The 13,440-nt window shown below is 35.0% G+C and overlaps 2 protein-coding genes across 2 annotated transcripts; both read right to left on the bottom strand.

The window, feature by feature from the left end:
- Window positions 1–243: 243 nt before the first annotated feature.
- Window positions 244–1,240, bottom strand: LOC109215413. Its single transcript, XM_019379479.1, has 4 exons — window positions 1,223–1,240; window positions 904–1,095; window positions 655–776; window positions 244–475 (listed from the first exon to the last, which is right to left on the bottom strand). Exons 1-4 carry the CDS (start codon window positions 1,238–1,240, stop codon window positions 244–246), a joined length of 564 nt encoding a protein of 187 aa, XP_019235024.1.
- A 3,347-nt stretch (window positions 1,241–4,587) lies between these two features.
- LOC109215415 (stomatal closure-related actin-binding protein 1) lies at window positions 4,588–13,319 on the bottom strand. The gene is made up of 13 exons (XM_019379481.1): window positions 13,232–13,319; window positions 12,361–12,655; window positions 12,005–12,133; window positions 11,295–11,387; window positions 9,531–9,671; window positions 8,902–8,970; window positions 7,742–7,825; window positions 7,157–7,334; window positions 6,652–6,768; window positions 6,450–6,508; window positions 5,488–5,622; window positions 4,987–5,136; window positions 4,588–4,896 (listed from the first exon to the last, which is right to left on the bottom strand). Exons 2-13 carry the CDS (start codon window positions 12,640–12,642, stop codon window positions 4,852–4,854), a joined length of 1,482 nt encoding a protein of 493 aa, XP_019235026.1. The 5' UTR covers window positions 12,643–12,655; window positions 13,232–13,319; the 3' UTR covers window positions 4,588–4,851.
- Window positions 13,320–13,440: the final 121 nt, after the last annotated feature.

The raw sequence follows: 13,440 nt of genomic DNA on the forward strand, positions 1-13,440 counted from the left end.
TATACTTTCGTTTCTATTGTATAACTAAGCAAATTAATTTTCCTAACTAATCAGCCTAACCTTGAAAATGCGATATTATTAACTCTCATGTAATTTAATCCACTTAAGATGCTATTTATAACTTTATTGTTTCAAGTTTGAACGTTTGATATAGAAGTTTCTTTTAACAAATTGACTTTTTGGCCTTTTTTTCCTTCTTTTTTCAGCGATAATACTAGCTTTCCAAAGCCGAAGAAGGTGAGCTTAAGCTGTAACCATGGCAGCTCCGACTGCTACAGTTTTTCTCTCCATCTTTTCTTCTTCTTCATCGTCTTCTTCTGCTTCCCACATGAATTTTGCATATGATCCTAACACAGTGCAGTCGACAGGAGAAGCTTGAATAGCTTGATCGAAGTAAGATTTGGCTCTACTCTCGTTTTGCTCACTCTCCCAAACCAATTTACCATACATAGAAAGCATTTCTCCGTCTCCAGGACTTGCCAGCGCAGCATTCTTCAGCTTTCACATAATCTCTCTCTACCTCATGCAAGTACTTTCCATAGTTTCTAAGAAGATGAGAATTCATAGGATCTGACTTCAACATTTCCTTATAGTACACTCCAATTTACTTTGGATCAGAGTTACCACCGGTGAAACTACTGGCGTCGGATTCACCTCACCGCCGCCTTCGCCAGGGAACTTTCTGTTTTTGCCGGTTCAACCGCCGAGAAATCCGAGTTCATTGGTAGGAATACTGTTCTGCGTCCAATCTTCAGCGTAAGCGTAACTCCTTTGATCTTCCGTTAAACTCAGCGATCCAATACTTCGCAAAACCTCCAACTCCTCCTGCTTAGTAATGCAATCCTCCTCCGATATTATTGCCGGAAACTACGTCGATCCGAGCTTACTCAACGTCCTTGTTACACCATGACCTTCAACCGCCGACCAAATCACGTCGGACTCCGAAGAAGCCCGGCGTATACTCCGACGGTTGACTTCCAAATGCAGAGAAACCTTAGGAGAAGAACATCCTTTCTTCTTCTCTCCGTTAAGCACTCCACCCACGGATTCACGAACCGGAACGGAAACCCTAGATGTACCCAGAGCCACCGGCGTCTGGACCGTAATTGAGCCGGAACCGGTTCGAAAAAGTACGACTTTTTGGCCTTACTAGTATGAACTTTACAAAATTTGAAGACACCCATTTCAAAATAAAACTTTTATTTATTGGTGAAAAACTTACCTGCAAACCTTTCAACATAATTCATAAAGAGGTTTGCTTCTGCAGTTCTTACAAAAATAGGTACAATACTGATTATTGTGTGTCACAGTGACTACTGAGTACATAAAAATCAGGATTTAATAGAGTTAACAATCATGGTGGATAATTACTCCTCTCCATATCTAAAATATAATTGAACAAACAGTACTAGAGGCTTTAGCAAGAAGAATGAAAAAGAATATTAACTAATCACCCGAATATATAGCAGCATAATTCCAAACTAGACATGCGCTAAAATATATATGGACATGTCAATAACCTTAATCCTAACCGGTAATGGATTTAAGTCCATGTCAAACAATATATTGCTTTTCCTAATAGCTTTCGGAAAAGTAAGAAATTTAGACATACGAATAACTTGCGCGTAAACTGATTTTTTTTATAAATTTGATGTATGGACAGACTTACAAGCACGTTAGCTAAGAGGCATGTTTAGCTGAGCTTTCAAAATCTGCGTTGCGTTTTCTTGCCAAAATGAATTTTAGAGAATTATTTTGGCCTTACTAAATCGATGCAGGTAAAGGAAGCGATATATGATAATGAAGTAGGGAATCTCAATCATATAGTCGCGAGGCAAGAGATGCATGGTACAATTAGATCAAAAGGACCAGCCAAATGTTATTTCAATTTGAGTGGAACGCCTTAATTCTACTTATGTTCAGAGATGAAAACCCCATTAAAGTCAGATTATTATGCAAATATGGCATGAATGTGTATTTCTCTATCTTTAAAGACTAAAGAACTAAGAGAATGAAGTGATAAAGAGACGAAAGTTATACGCTAAGAGTTTTCATATCAAAGTTGTCGAGATAAAGAATTCATTAGAGTGATACAGATCTGCAACACTATATTATGAGATCTTTGCGTTATGAATATAATATTCTTTCTTGAATCAAATTCTTCCTTTGACCAACTGTAAGTGTTATTTTACCCCAAAAGTTGCTTTAAAATTGTTATTTTAGAAAATTAAGACAAAATTAATTATTTTTTTAATTTTACTCTTGTTATTAATAGGTCAAAAGTGATTAATAGTACTTACTTTCTAATAGTAGTATTTATAGTCAAAAAATATGTGGCTAATTTACAGTTTGTTTGGATGGTTGTTACCCATTGTATGATTTTGTATTTTTTTTTCCAAAGCAATGTTTGTTTTGATTGTTGATTTAAATTGATTGTACTGTATTGTTAAATGCATTGTTCCGGAACAACCAAAAGCTCAATTTTATGAAACAATCGATTTGGTGTGGTGGGATTGCTTCCTAGTTTCTTTTTCAATTATACCCTTATTTATTAATCCATAATTTTATTTTATCATTTTTATTTTTTATTTTAACTCCAAATCTCCAACCTATTGATCTACTTTGTCTTTTGCATCTTTTCTAGAGTTGGTTTGCCCCGTTCTTTTTATCCAAGTCTTTGTTCGATTCTTTGTCTCTTTCTATTGTTTTAATTTTATTTTTTTTTGTTGTTGCTAATATTAGTTAACCTTTTTTTTTTCCAGGTTTTTGCTCTTGTTTCCAAGCTATGTAATTAATGATAAATTAGTAGAAAGAGATTTTTTTAAATTATTTTTATGTGTAATTCTTGATAAATTTTATTTTAAACAATTGGGAGTATTTTAGTGAACTTATTAGTTACAGTACAGTACGATACAGTCAAACCAAATAACAAAAATATTATTTAAAAACAACAAACGTTATAATTTATTCAAACATTGTATGCATAAAACAATACAATACAATATAATATAGTATAATACAATACATTACAATATGATGGGTAACAATGATCCAAACTCAGTGTTAGTAAAATAAACATTGTATTTAATATTTTTCATTGTACGCACAAAAAATTTAAAGGACACTTAAAATGGACAAAGAAAGTAATTTTTTTCATGAGCATTTACTCCTCAAGTCCATTTAAGGGCCAAGTAATTTCTACTTTGAAATAATTTTGACCAAGTTTAGAATTTTGTGTACAATTTCTTTTCTCTGATATTTGGATAAATTTGGTGTATAACTTCATCATCTATAGATTCTAAGTGAAAACAGACAGTATAAAGAATTAGGCAGTAAGCTATCTCAAACATCACCACTATCAATGATCAAATGTATTTGGTGAGAGAAGCGAAATATTTAAAAGGTTAAAAGCATATACCTTGTTATGATATTTTAAATTATTTTTCATATTATAAATTGATCATGTCATGCGTTAATCCTCAAAAATACGAGTTTACACGTGTGAAATTATGAATGAACGAAGGTGTAAAAGAGGATGAATTACACCTAAAATCATATGAAATGAAGTTACTTCAAAAGACCTACAATCTCATGAAATTCACGCAAGTAAATATTTATTGTCATTATTTATTTATTTATTTATTTTTATATAAAATAGCTAAGATTAGTTTAAATAGAATGGCACAAGCAATAAGAATTTGTCCTTTTTTTCTCAATCTAAAAGTATCCTATTACTCTGGCAATTTGTCCATGGTTCCTCAATCCAATTTTTCACAGCCAAGTGTCTGAACTTGTACAAACATATATCAACTGTCAACATACCAAAATAGAACTTTCAGAAGTTAAAAAAATAGGAAAAATGACAATGTATAACCGCTCTCAAAATAATAGTCGAAAAAATATATAATTTTTGTACATATAAACGTTCTGTATATTATATACCAAAATTATAGAAATTTTATATACTTTTTCGGTTACCGAATGTAAATAGTTTCTGGCGCGTTAAAAGTGAAAAAAAAGCCCTTAATAGGCTCATTCATACAATTTCAATATTTCCTTATTTATTTGACAAAAACTAATGAAAAATATGAAGTTTTAGCAGTTTATCCTTGTAGAATTACAAGGACGAAAACTAATGAAAATTATGAAAATCAAGATCATGTCCTTGCAAACCACCGAATGATCGGTGAGGCGGTTAGGCATCCTTAAACGAGAGAGTGGTCTTTCACAATTGGTCATTGTACATCAACTTCTCTAGTCTTGACTCAGACTAAATACACCTTGGAATTACTCGAACTCATTTGCAAGACTAAATACACCTTGGAATTACTCGAACTCATTTGCAAGACTCCAAGCCATGTCCCACACCCGAGGATGATTTCTTTGCAATAGGGAATGCGGTTGAAATAGAACTTTAGTTGGAATTTGCTAATATATTTAATACTCTCTTTCGTTCGAAACTGTAACGTGCGTCTAACCCCCACACGTCACATGTTGCACTCTTACCAGGAGACCAAAGCCTCGCGAAAAAACATGACTTAGTCTTTTATTCAGCTAAAACAAAGATGAATTGTCATTTGAAGAGCATAGGCAAAGTAGTGAGAAGCTCAATTATAATCACTTGTCAAAACAAAGAAACCAGGACCAAAGAATCATTACAATCAAATGGAGGCAAGTAAAAAAAAAAAAAAACAATGCCTTGCTATCAAGATAGAGATAAAGAAGAGAATAGAAGGTGGTGAAAAAAAAGCCACACAACAATCAAGACTATAGGATATTCACTACTACAAAACCTATAGATACATCAGAGTCAGTATAATTACAACTTCTCCCGCGAAAAATTATAGTTTCTTAAGATCCAAGAGCTGCTCTATCATCCGGTCCAGCTAGCATGATCTACAAGTCAAAGTTACATAAGTCGTTTTTGATAAAGATTACAAGAACAACGGCTTTTCGCTAGTTGTTTAATGATAAGTCTATACTTACATTGCAGTCATAGGCAAACCTTCGGGCCAGCATAATGGCTGCATTTCTTTCTCTTTCCGTTTCAAACGCTAATACGAAAGAAAGTCCTGTCTTTACTTGCCAAAATGCTGCCTGAGCTGCAGCATTTCCACCACCTCTGACTCCACATAACTGTGGTAAATAGGCAAATGTTACAAATGCGTTAGTGAACGAGAGCTGGCAGTCGTTTAAATTCTCATGTGTCAGTCGCCTATTGCTTATGATACAGGTTTGTGGGCAGTCCTATGTTTTGCTAGTTAAACAACATGATGGTATTGTTCTTTCTGTTATTCTATGAGCTCTCGCAACACTATCTCTAATTTACATAATAAAATCAATGTTTTTGCCATATTTCCAAGAGCTCAAAATACTTAGTTCATCTTCTACCCCAACTTGAGAAAACTCCAAGTATTTCAAAGTTCTGATCTCAGCTCGATCAATACCTAATGAAAGAAATGGCAAGGGAGTAGGCGTCATGAATACCTGCATTGAAGCGGAATAGTATTCTTTTGCTACACTTGTCTTCCCTTTATGAAGTTTCATTCTCATCCTTCCAATGTGGAGTACATGGATACTCTCTGATGTATGATCTGTTCCGTTCATCTGGACGACAACTACCTACAAAACATACAATAAAGATATTCGTTAAAGGAGTTGGAAAAAGATAAATGCAGCGACAATGTCAATAGACCAAGATGGAAAAAAATGGAAAAAATGTTGTTAATTTTCACATTCTCATGGTTATGTTCTTGTAGAAATTGGAAAAAATTGTTGGTCAATTATGTTACTGCCTTATTTAGAAACTTAAACTATTAAAGGATGGACACTTTTATTTATCTAATATGGCCAAGTACACCCCATTTGTAAGCAAACACATTTTGTCAATGGGTGGTGGTGAACCTTGAACATAAAACATCTGTCTACTTTGATACCATGTTGAAATAAGCGAAACAAGAGGAGACAATGAGAGAAGGCAATTGGTGGAATAGCCCAAGGCCTTTATAAACCCCGTTACCGGTCTTCACCCCCAACTATATAACTCAACATACTCACGCACGTGTAACTTAGTTTTGGTGTTCATGTGGGAATTATAATGTGGACTTACAAGCATGAGAAAAGACTACCAAAAGTAAGCTTTGATATAGTATTGAATTGTGTAACCGCCTCATCTAGAAGTTAAGCTATCAGAGATTTGGCATTTTTATTTATTTAATTATGTTAACGTACAAAATGTGATGTGCCCGTAGGAAATGCACGACTAAAGGGCAGAAAGATTATTTAAATTGGTGAATAGAGAGAGCACGCTGAGACGTGTTGGTAAAGATAATGCAGCCACAAGGGAACAATTAGAAGATACATAAAAAAAATAGGTGGTAAATTAATGAATAAAGAACTCAAGTTTGATATATTCCTAATAAAGGTGCAAAATTAAATTGGACTCATACATTGAATTCAATGTCATGCCTCCGCACCAGAGCTTCAACATAGTTCCCCAAGCCTGCAGCTGTTAAAGGAAAGCCGTGTCAATCATTATAAAGGTATGGGAATATAGAAGTAATTAAGCTAAACAAATATCAAATTCAGGCCAGCAGCTACTAGAATTGAATTGCAAACAGAAAGCACTACATATAAGGAATCGAGACAAACCTGGATCAATAGCACTAGCAGTTGTCACCGATGTTGTCTGGTCTCCATATGTTATCTCGGCTTGCAAAACTCGTCCAACGTCAAATGGTTCTGGAGCATAAACAGGTTTGGTGGCCCCTGAACTCAGATAGTTGAACACGTCAGAAATGGAAAAAAGTTAATACTACACATTAAATTGCGGTGCAAAAGCAAGTGTCACTATAAAAAATGAGGAAGATACTATAATAGATAACCTTTATGCCAGAGAGGAGCCATGAGCAGTTTAATGTTGGATAAAACATGAATATAAGATGCTTACAGAAGAAAACCATAATAAAGGCAGTAAGACAATTTCAACATGTACAAGCTCTCTAGTGGGAATATGGCTATTTGAAAAGCTGTGTAAAGGATCATTCAGAGAGAAACCCGTGACGAAAATACCCTTTATCATAATGCATTAAGTATCTAGAGAACATTGATTAAGTAGCATAGACAAACAGGGCAATGTAAACTAACTCTCAGATACCTGAAATAGGTTCTTTTTTTCCGCCTTCACAAGCCAAGCGAAACCACTGAATTGAACATTCTGAAAGTTCTGGAGCAGCCAGAGAACAGGGCTGTATTTGCAAAAACGAACCCAGGGCTTCCGTGCCATCTAATTCATATAACTGTGATACAGTTTCCTCACCCATCTTCCTTGCCAACTGATAAACAATATGGTATATCAGAACTTTTTGCTTTGAGATTACAACTTTGCCTTTATAGCATAACTTGAACTCTTACCAAGACCGTGTTAGAGAACATTTTTTATCATAGACAATTAAAAAAAGAAAAGAAATTCAGATAGCATTATTTTGACTTCTTTCAATTGACATTGTTCTCATCAATCTCTTTGACTTCCAGTGTTTCTTAAAGATGTACTTCTTCCTTTCAGTCAAAATCAGTATATTAAATGGAGGATAGTTCCTAAAACCAACAAATCATTTATTTTCTGTAATTTACACAAGTGCCACCAGCGAAATACGCTATTCACCATACTCACACTATCCATAAAGACCAGGAAGTATCAAAAGATACATGCATATACTTTTGAACTAGGTGTTGCACATACCTCTTTCTGAAGCTGCACTGAATACTTGGATTTCTCTGCAAGCTGCACTCGTAATGCTTGAAGCTCATGCTCCATGTCCATGACCTGTTAGCGGAAGCATCATGTATTAGATATGTCGAAAGTCGAGAATTTATTTAGCCATACGTTAGAATGTTCTAGGTCACACTACGTGTTTAGGTTAATAGTATTACTCTTTCCAACTCTGTCATAATTATGAATCTTGTTTTTGGTAATTTTCGTTATTCAATAACTGTACTTATTTCATAAGGTAAGTTTAATATGTCAAAACTTGCTGTATTTTAGTAGACTAAAGCTAAACTCCTATACACGGAGCTTCTTCTATATTGTCTACAATAAGACCTCATCCATGTATTTGTGAATGAGAAAAAACTACCAACTCCCACATAAGCAATCTAAGGAAGTTTCCAGTACAGAACTATTAAAAGAATACTTCCTATGGCACTGGAAAACTTGTTTTTTAGCGCCATTGATTTCTGAAAGTAGCACACTTGGTCTTCAATTTTTCCAATGTGGCCATTTTAGTGAATTATTAGCAAAACTATCCTAATTCTTTCGAATGTGATGGCAATCCTGAATTTTAGCTTTTTCTCGGATAAAAAGAAACTAGAAAAATTGAGAGAGGGTGGGAGAGGGATTAGCTGGCCGGAGCAGTAAGAGGTTCCCATGAACCAGGAGAGAGTGTGGCTTGTGGGAAGTGCGAACAGTGGTGGTTTCTTTCTTCAAGTAAAATAAGTTCATGCTTTCTCGAATGAATAAATAAGTTTCACGTTGAAAGTACGATATTTCTCCCAACTAGAACTATCATTTGGAAGTCTTACAATATCTTTGGCTGGTTTCTTTTAAATTTGGATAAAATGAAGGCTAAGCTCCAGATTGCAGAAACTAAATATGAATGCTACATCATCATGGGTACCAAAAGCACAAAAAGATCTTTTTTTGAAAAGTTTAAGGGTCCCGTAATAGGTCGCTTCCTAATGCTAAGAATTCTCCTTCACATAACATCTATCGGCCAGCACATGTAGCATAACCAGATATATGACCGAGAGTAAATAAAAGAATAGAGAAAATAAAGAAACATGGAGGGAATCTTAAATGGAATTAATGTAACATCACGGTAGAGAAAGCCAATACGCAGATACCTTACTAGGCTGATGTAGCATTTTGATTCGCCTTGCCTCTTGAACTTCCTTCATCAATTCTTCCATGTCCTAAACTCCAGCAAATTGTATTAGGTTAGCATGATCAAGAAAAGAAAAGTTGTGGGCTCAAAACAAGCTGCTAATATTAAAGATTTAAATAAACCAAAATAAATGTGGAATAGAACAATGTGCAAATAAGTCACAGTTATTGTATCAAAAATTTTTGCATAAAAATATTTCTGCCAGTACATACAAGGAAAAAGAAACCCAGAGCTTTCACTTTTGGACCAAGTGACCAACAAACTTAATAGAGCAAGAGCAGCAGGCAGAAGAGAGAAGATCCAAAAACTAAGAAACAACACGCCATACGATAGCATCTTCCACTTATGGTTATATACAGTTAACAAAACCATCCAAGGCTTATAAGAACAAAACATGAAGAAAATATGGGCTAAGGGAGAACAGCACTGCGCGCAGGGTCCTCAAAGCATGTCAGTATTTGGAAAAAGTTTAATTGAAGACAGAGAACAAAAGACATCAACTTACAGGATATGAAAAGCAGTAAAAATTTCACCACATTAAAAAGCTAATATAAAGTAAAATTGGGCAATCAGAATGCTGGAAAAAACCTGCTTTCCTGAGGTCCCGGACATTCGTTCATACTCCTGAAGAGCCTCTTCCACTCTCTGAACAGCTGCTCTTGCATTCTCAATTTCAGCCCTTGCATAAGCTCTTTCTTCCTCAACAAGTTTCTTAGCATCTTCAGAAGCCTGTTAAACAATTGCATCTATGATCAGAATAAAAAATGAGAGTACAACAACAACAGACCCAGTGTAATCCCACAAGGGGGCCTACGGAGGGTAGTATGCGCATCCTTACCCCTACCTAGTGAAGGTAGAGAGGTTTTTCCGATAGACCCTCGGCTCAAGAAAAATAAAAAATGAGAGTAACAAAGAAAATAGTGAAAAAGAAACTGAAAAGAGAGAAATCTGGGATGTAATAGCACGAATTGGGATGAAGGCGTTGACTGATTGATTAGATAGAGAAAGAGAAAGTGGTAAGACTCCGATGCTACAGATTGAATTTGCGGGACTGCTCGAGAAATTAACAACTTGAACTGATTACTTAACTCCATTAATTTAGCCTCAACATTAAACTCTAACCTCATAAAAGACAAAGATAGTCTCCAGTTATCCTTAAAAATTGCTTCTAGATTATGACTTCTTAAGTTATTTGTGTAATCTATATGAAGCATATTAAAGAACTGACTATTTGGTAAATCATCTGAAATCAGTAAAAACGACAGAAATGATTTCCTAATGACACGAGACTATTGTCAAACAGAAATAGCTACTTTCTAAAGAAAACCCTCTTATTAATTACAACAACAACAACATAGTAAAATTCCACAACTAGGGTCTGGGAGCCTCAGGGGCGTACGCAGGATTTTAGGTAAGCGGTGTCAATATTTTAAAATATGAACTGATGAACAAATTACTATATCAAGATTATTTTATTAAATCACATCGAAATGTATATTAATACAATTATCTCTGACGAGCTTTTCTTTTTCTTGAAATGTTCTCATGATAGTCCAACTTTTTTTTTAGTTGAATATATACCATTTTGTTATTGTATGATGTTTGGATGATATTTTCATACTGGATGCTATTGTTCTGATTTACGGAAATCTCTTCCAAATTAGGTAAACTTTTACAGCTTAAACTTTCTTTTAAAAACTTGAAAGATATAGGAGAATATATTATTAATTTTTACTCGATTAGATTTTTAAACTCTACAAAGTTATATAAACTGATAAAGTGCTACTCATATTTCTTAGTCTTGGAATTTCGTTGAATTGTCTTCTCTAGTTTTATTAGTGTTCTTAAGGTGTTTTTTTTTTTAAAGAAATAAAAAAGATGAAGCCAGAGAAAAAAACCATAAGATGCTAGGGAGGATATGAACTTGGGACCTCTTTCTCATTATGGGACAGGACCGCTAGACTAAATATGTTGTATGTGTCCGGTGGTGTCATCCAAATTTATTTAATATTTTGTGATTTCCTTTAATCATTTTCCACACATATAATTTAGTAAATTCTTTTAGCGAAGCGGTGTCGGGTGACACCGCTTGGTGCCACGTGCATCCGCCCCTGGGGAGCCTTACCCCTACCCGAGGGAGTAGAGAGGTTGTTTCCGATAGAAAACCTTCGGCTCAAGAATACGAAAAGAGACACCTTTTAATTACACCATTTACCATAAAACTATCTACTCAACAGACAGAATAAGCATCCTACAATCCAGGAAGCATAGTAGACTCAATAAAGTTTTATTCAGAGTCCATAATAGGAAATGAAAACTCATGACCATTTCTCAACACATACTATGTTTTACCTGCTTCAGAAAAGTAGCAAGCTTTTTCACTTCGGTCTTTTCCTGAATCAGTTCTCCTTCCCTCTGACTTAATTGTACTGCTAAAGCTTCAACCTATGAAAAAATTCAAGATGACAAAGATATACTGCTAAAAAGGAGGGTTAGGAGAAATTTTCATCAGCAACTACTGCCAAATACAGGAGATTCTTCACACAAATTTTATTTTATGAGATTTATGTAGCATAAAAGCATAAGGAAATGCAACTTGTAGCACTAAACTAGATGTGACAATCATAAATCACATATAAGCAATCATTCAAGCAACTTGATTTTTCAGCTCAAAACCGAAAATCATCAGTAAACTGAGGATGCTGAGAGTCAAAATATGAAAGTGTGGAACTGATCTGCTCGGGCGTCATACATAGTACTGACTAATGACAGTCTTCATTTGTTTTGTTTTGTTTGATAGGTAGTAATGACAGTCTTCATTACATATATACTCTATTTGTACGTAATATTATTTCTAAAAATTCTACAAATCACAAGCTATTTTAGCACCGGCATGCAAGCATTAATAAGTAGTGTACTCTTTATCCAATGCTACAACTTACATTACGATGTAGGTTTCAAATTCTCTCCTAGCAGGAATATTTATCTTGCAAAGAAGCATATCACTCAAAAAGGGCATACCGAACTAGTCAAAGAAAGCCTGTAAAGGACATAAAACTAACCATTGCAATAGCTTCCTCCACATCATCCTTGTTTTTCCCCGCCACACGTCCTCTCAAATCTTCAAGTGCATCTCTGAGCTTCTTTAGCAGCACATGCTTCTCCAGTGAAGCTGCATCTTTGAGTCTTGCCTGAACCCCACGTATAAGATACTTATAAGACACTTCTTTATGACAAACTCAACATTACCAACGGAGAGTTGGCCAAAAAAGGAACATATTCCATGTTCTTTTCTTATCCCTTTTCTAGTTTTGGATTATCACAGGGGTAATTGGCCGATAAGGGAACTACTGAGTTATAACTATGGAACTATCCATTCAAGAGTAGTGGAAATGCAAACTCATAATTTAGGCCGTACCTCATCAGACAACTTGGCGGCAGCAGCAAGACCCTTTTCAAATTTACTGGCTAGATCGCGAACAGAGAGTCGTTTTTGCTGCTCTAATAACTGGGCAGTTTCTCGAGCAACCACCTCTTTCATTGTAAGTGCCGTAGAATCCTCCTTCACCTCCACAATCTGATTGTTAGCTCCTATTTTGTAATGTGGAAAGCGGCTAGAAGGGAAGATCACATCTGCTGATACAGGAGGAACAGCATCCCTTTGCATCGTATCGCCAAAATCACGAGTAACCCTTGTCATTCCTCCAAATTATCTACACCAGAAGTCCTTAACCAATCAACCATAATCTACCAAAAGCAGTGATATATGCTCTATCTAACTTAAAACTCACACAACAAAAAACAATCTGCACTGTTCAACAATAATTTTTACAGCTAAAATTCATGGAGGTTACTATCCACCAACAAAAAATTAACCACATTACCAAATTAATCCAAATTTAGAGAGTAAAAATCAAGTCTTTGGACCTAAAACTAGCAACTAACAGCCTAAAGATTACAACTTTACAGCAGTTCATGGCTAAACCAACCCAACAACAACAACAACAAGCCCGCTGAATTCCCACAAGTGGGGTCTGGGGAGGGTAGGGTAGGGCAGAGAGGTTGTTTCCAATAGGCCCTCGGCTAAAACAGCCAAATCCCTGAAAATTACCTACATTACCAAATTAATCCAAATTTAAAGAGTAAAAATCAAGACTTTGGACATAAAACTAGAAACTAACAGCCTAAAGATAACAACTTTACAGCAGTCCATGGCTAAAACAACACAATCCATGGAAATAATTCACCAAAACATCAAAACCTAAAAAGTAACATTCATAAGTTCATACCCAAGTCAACTTTTAACTAACATAGGATTCCAAAAATAGTAAGAAAAATTGTTCTATAGCTAGAAAAATATTCCAAATTACAAACATGGAAAGTTTTCAAGAATACCAACAACTTGATACCCTAAACTCTATATTTATTCACCAGAAAAAAAAAGAGAAACACAACCACCAACACAAAAAAAAAAAAAAAAACGTAAATAGTAACAAAC

The sequence above is a fragment of the Nicotiana attenuata genome, unplaced genomic scaffold (assembly GCF_001879085.1).
Source record: "Nicotiana attenuata strain UT unplaced genomic scaffold, NIATTr2, whole genome shotgun sequence".
Taxonomy (NCBI): Eukaryota; Viridiplantae; Streptophyta; class Magnoliopsida; order Solanales; family Solanaceae; genus Nicotiana; species Nicotiana attenuata.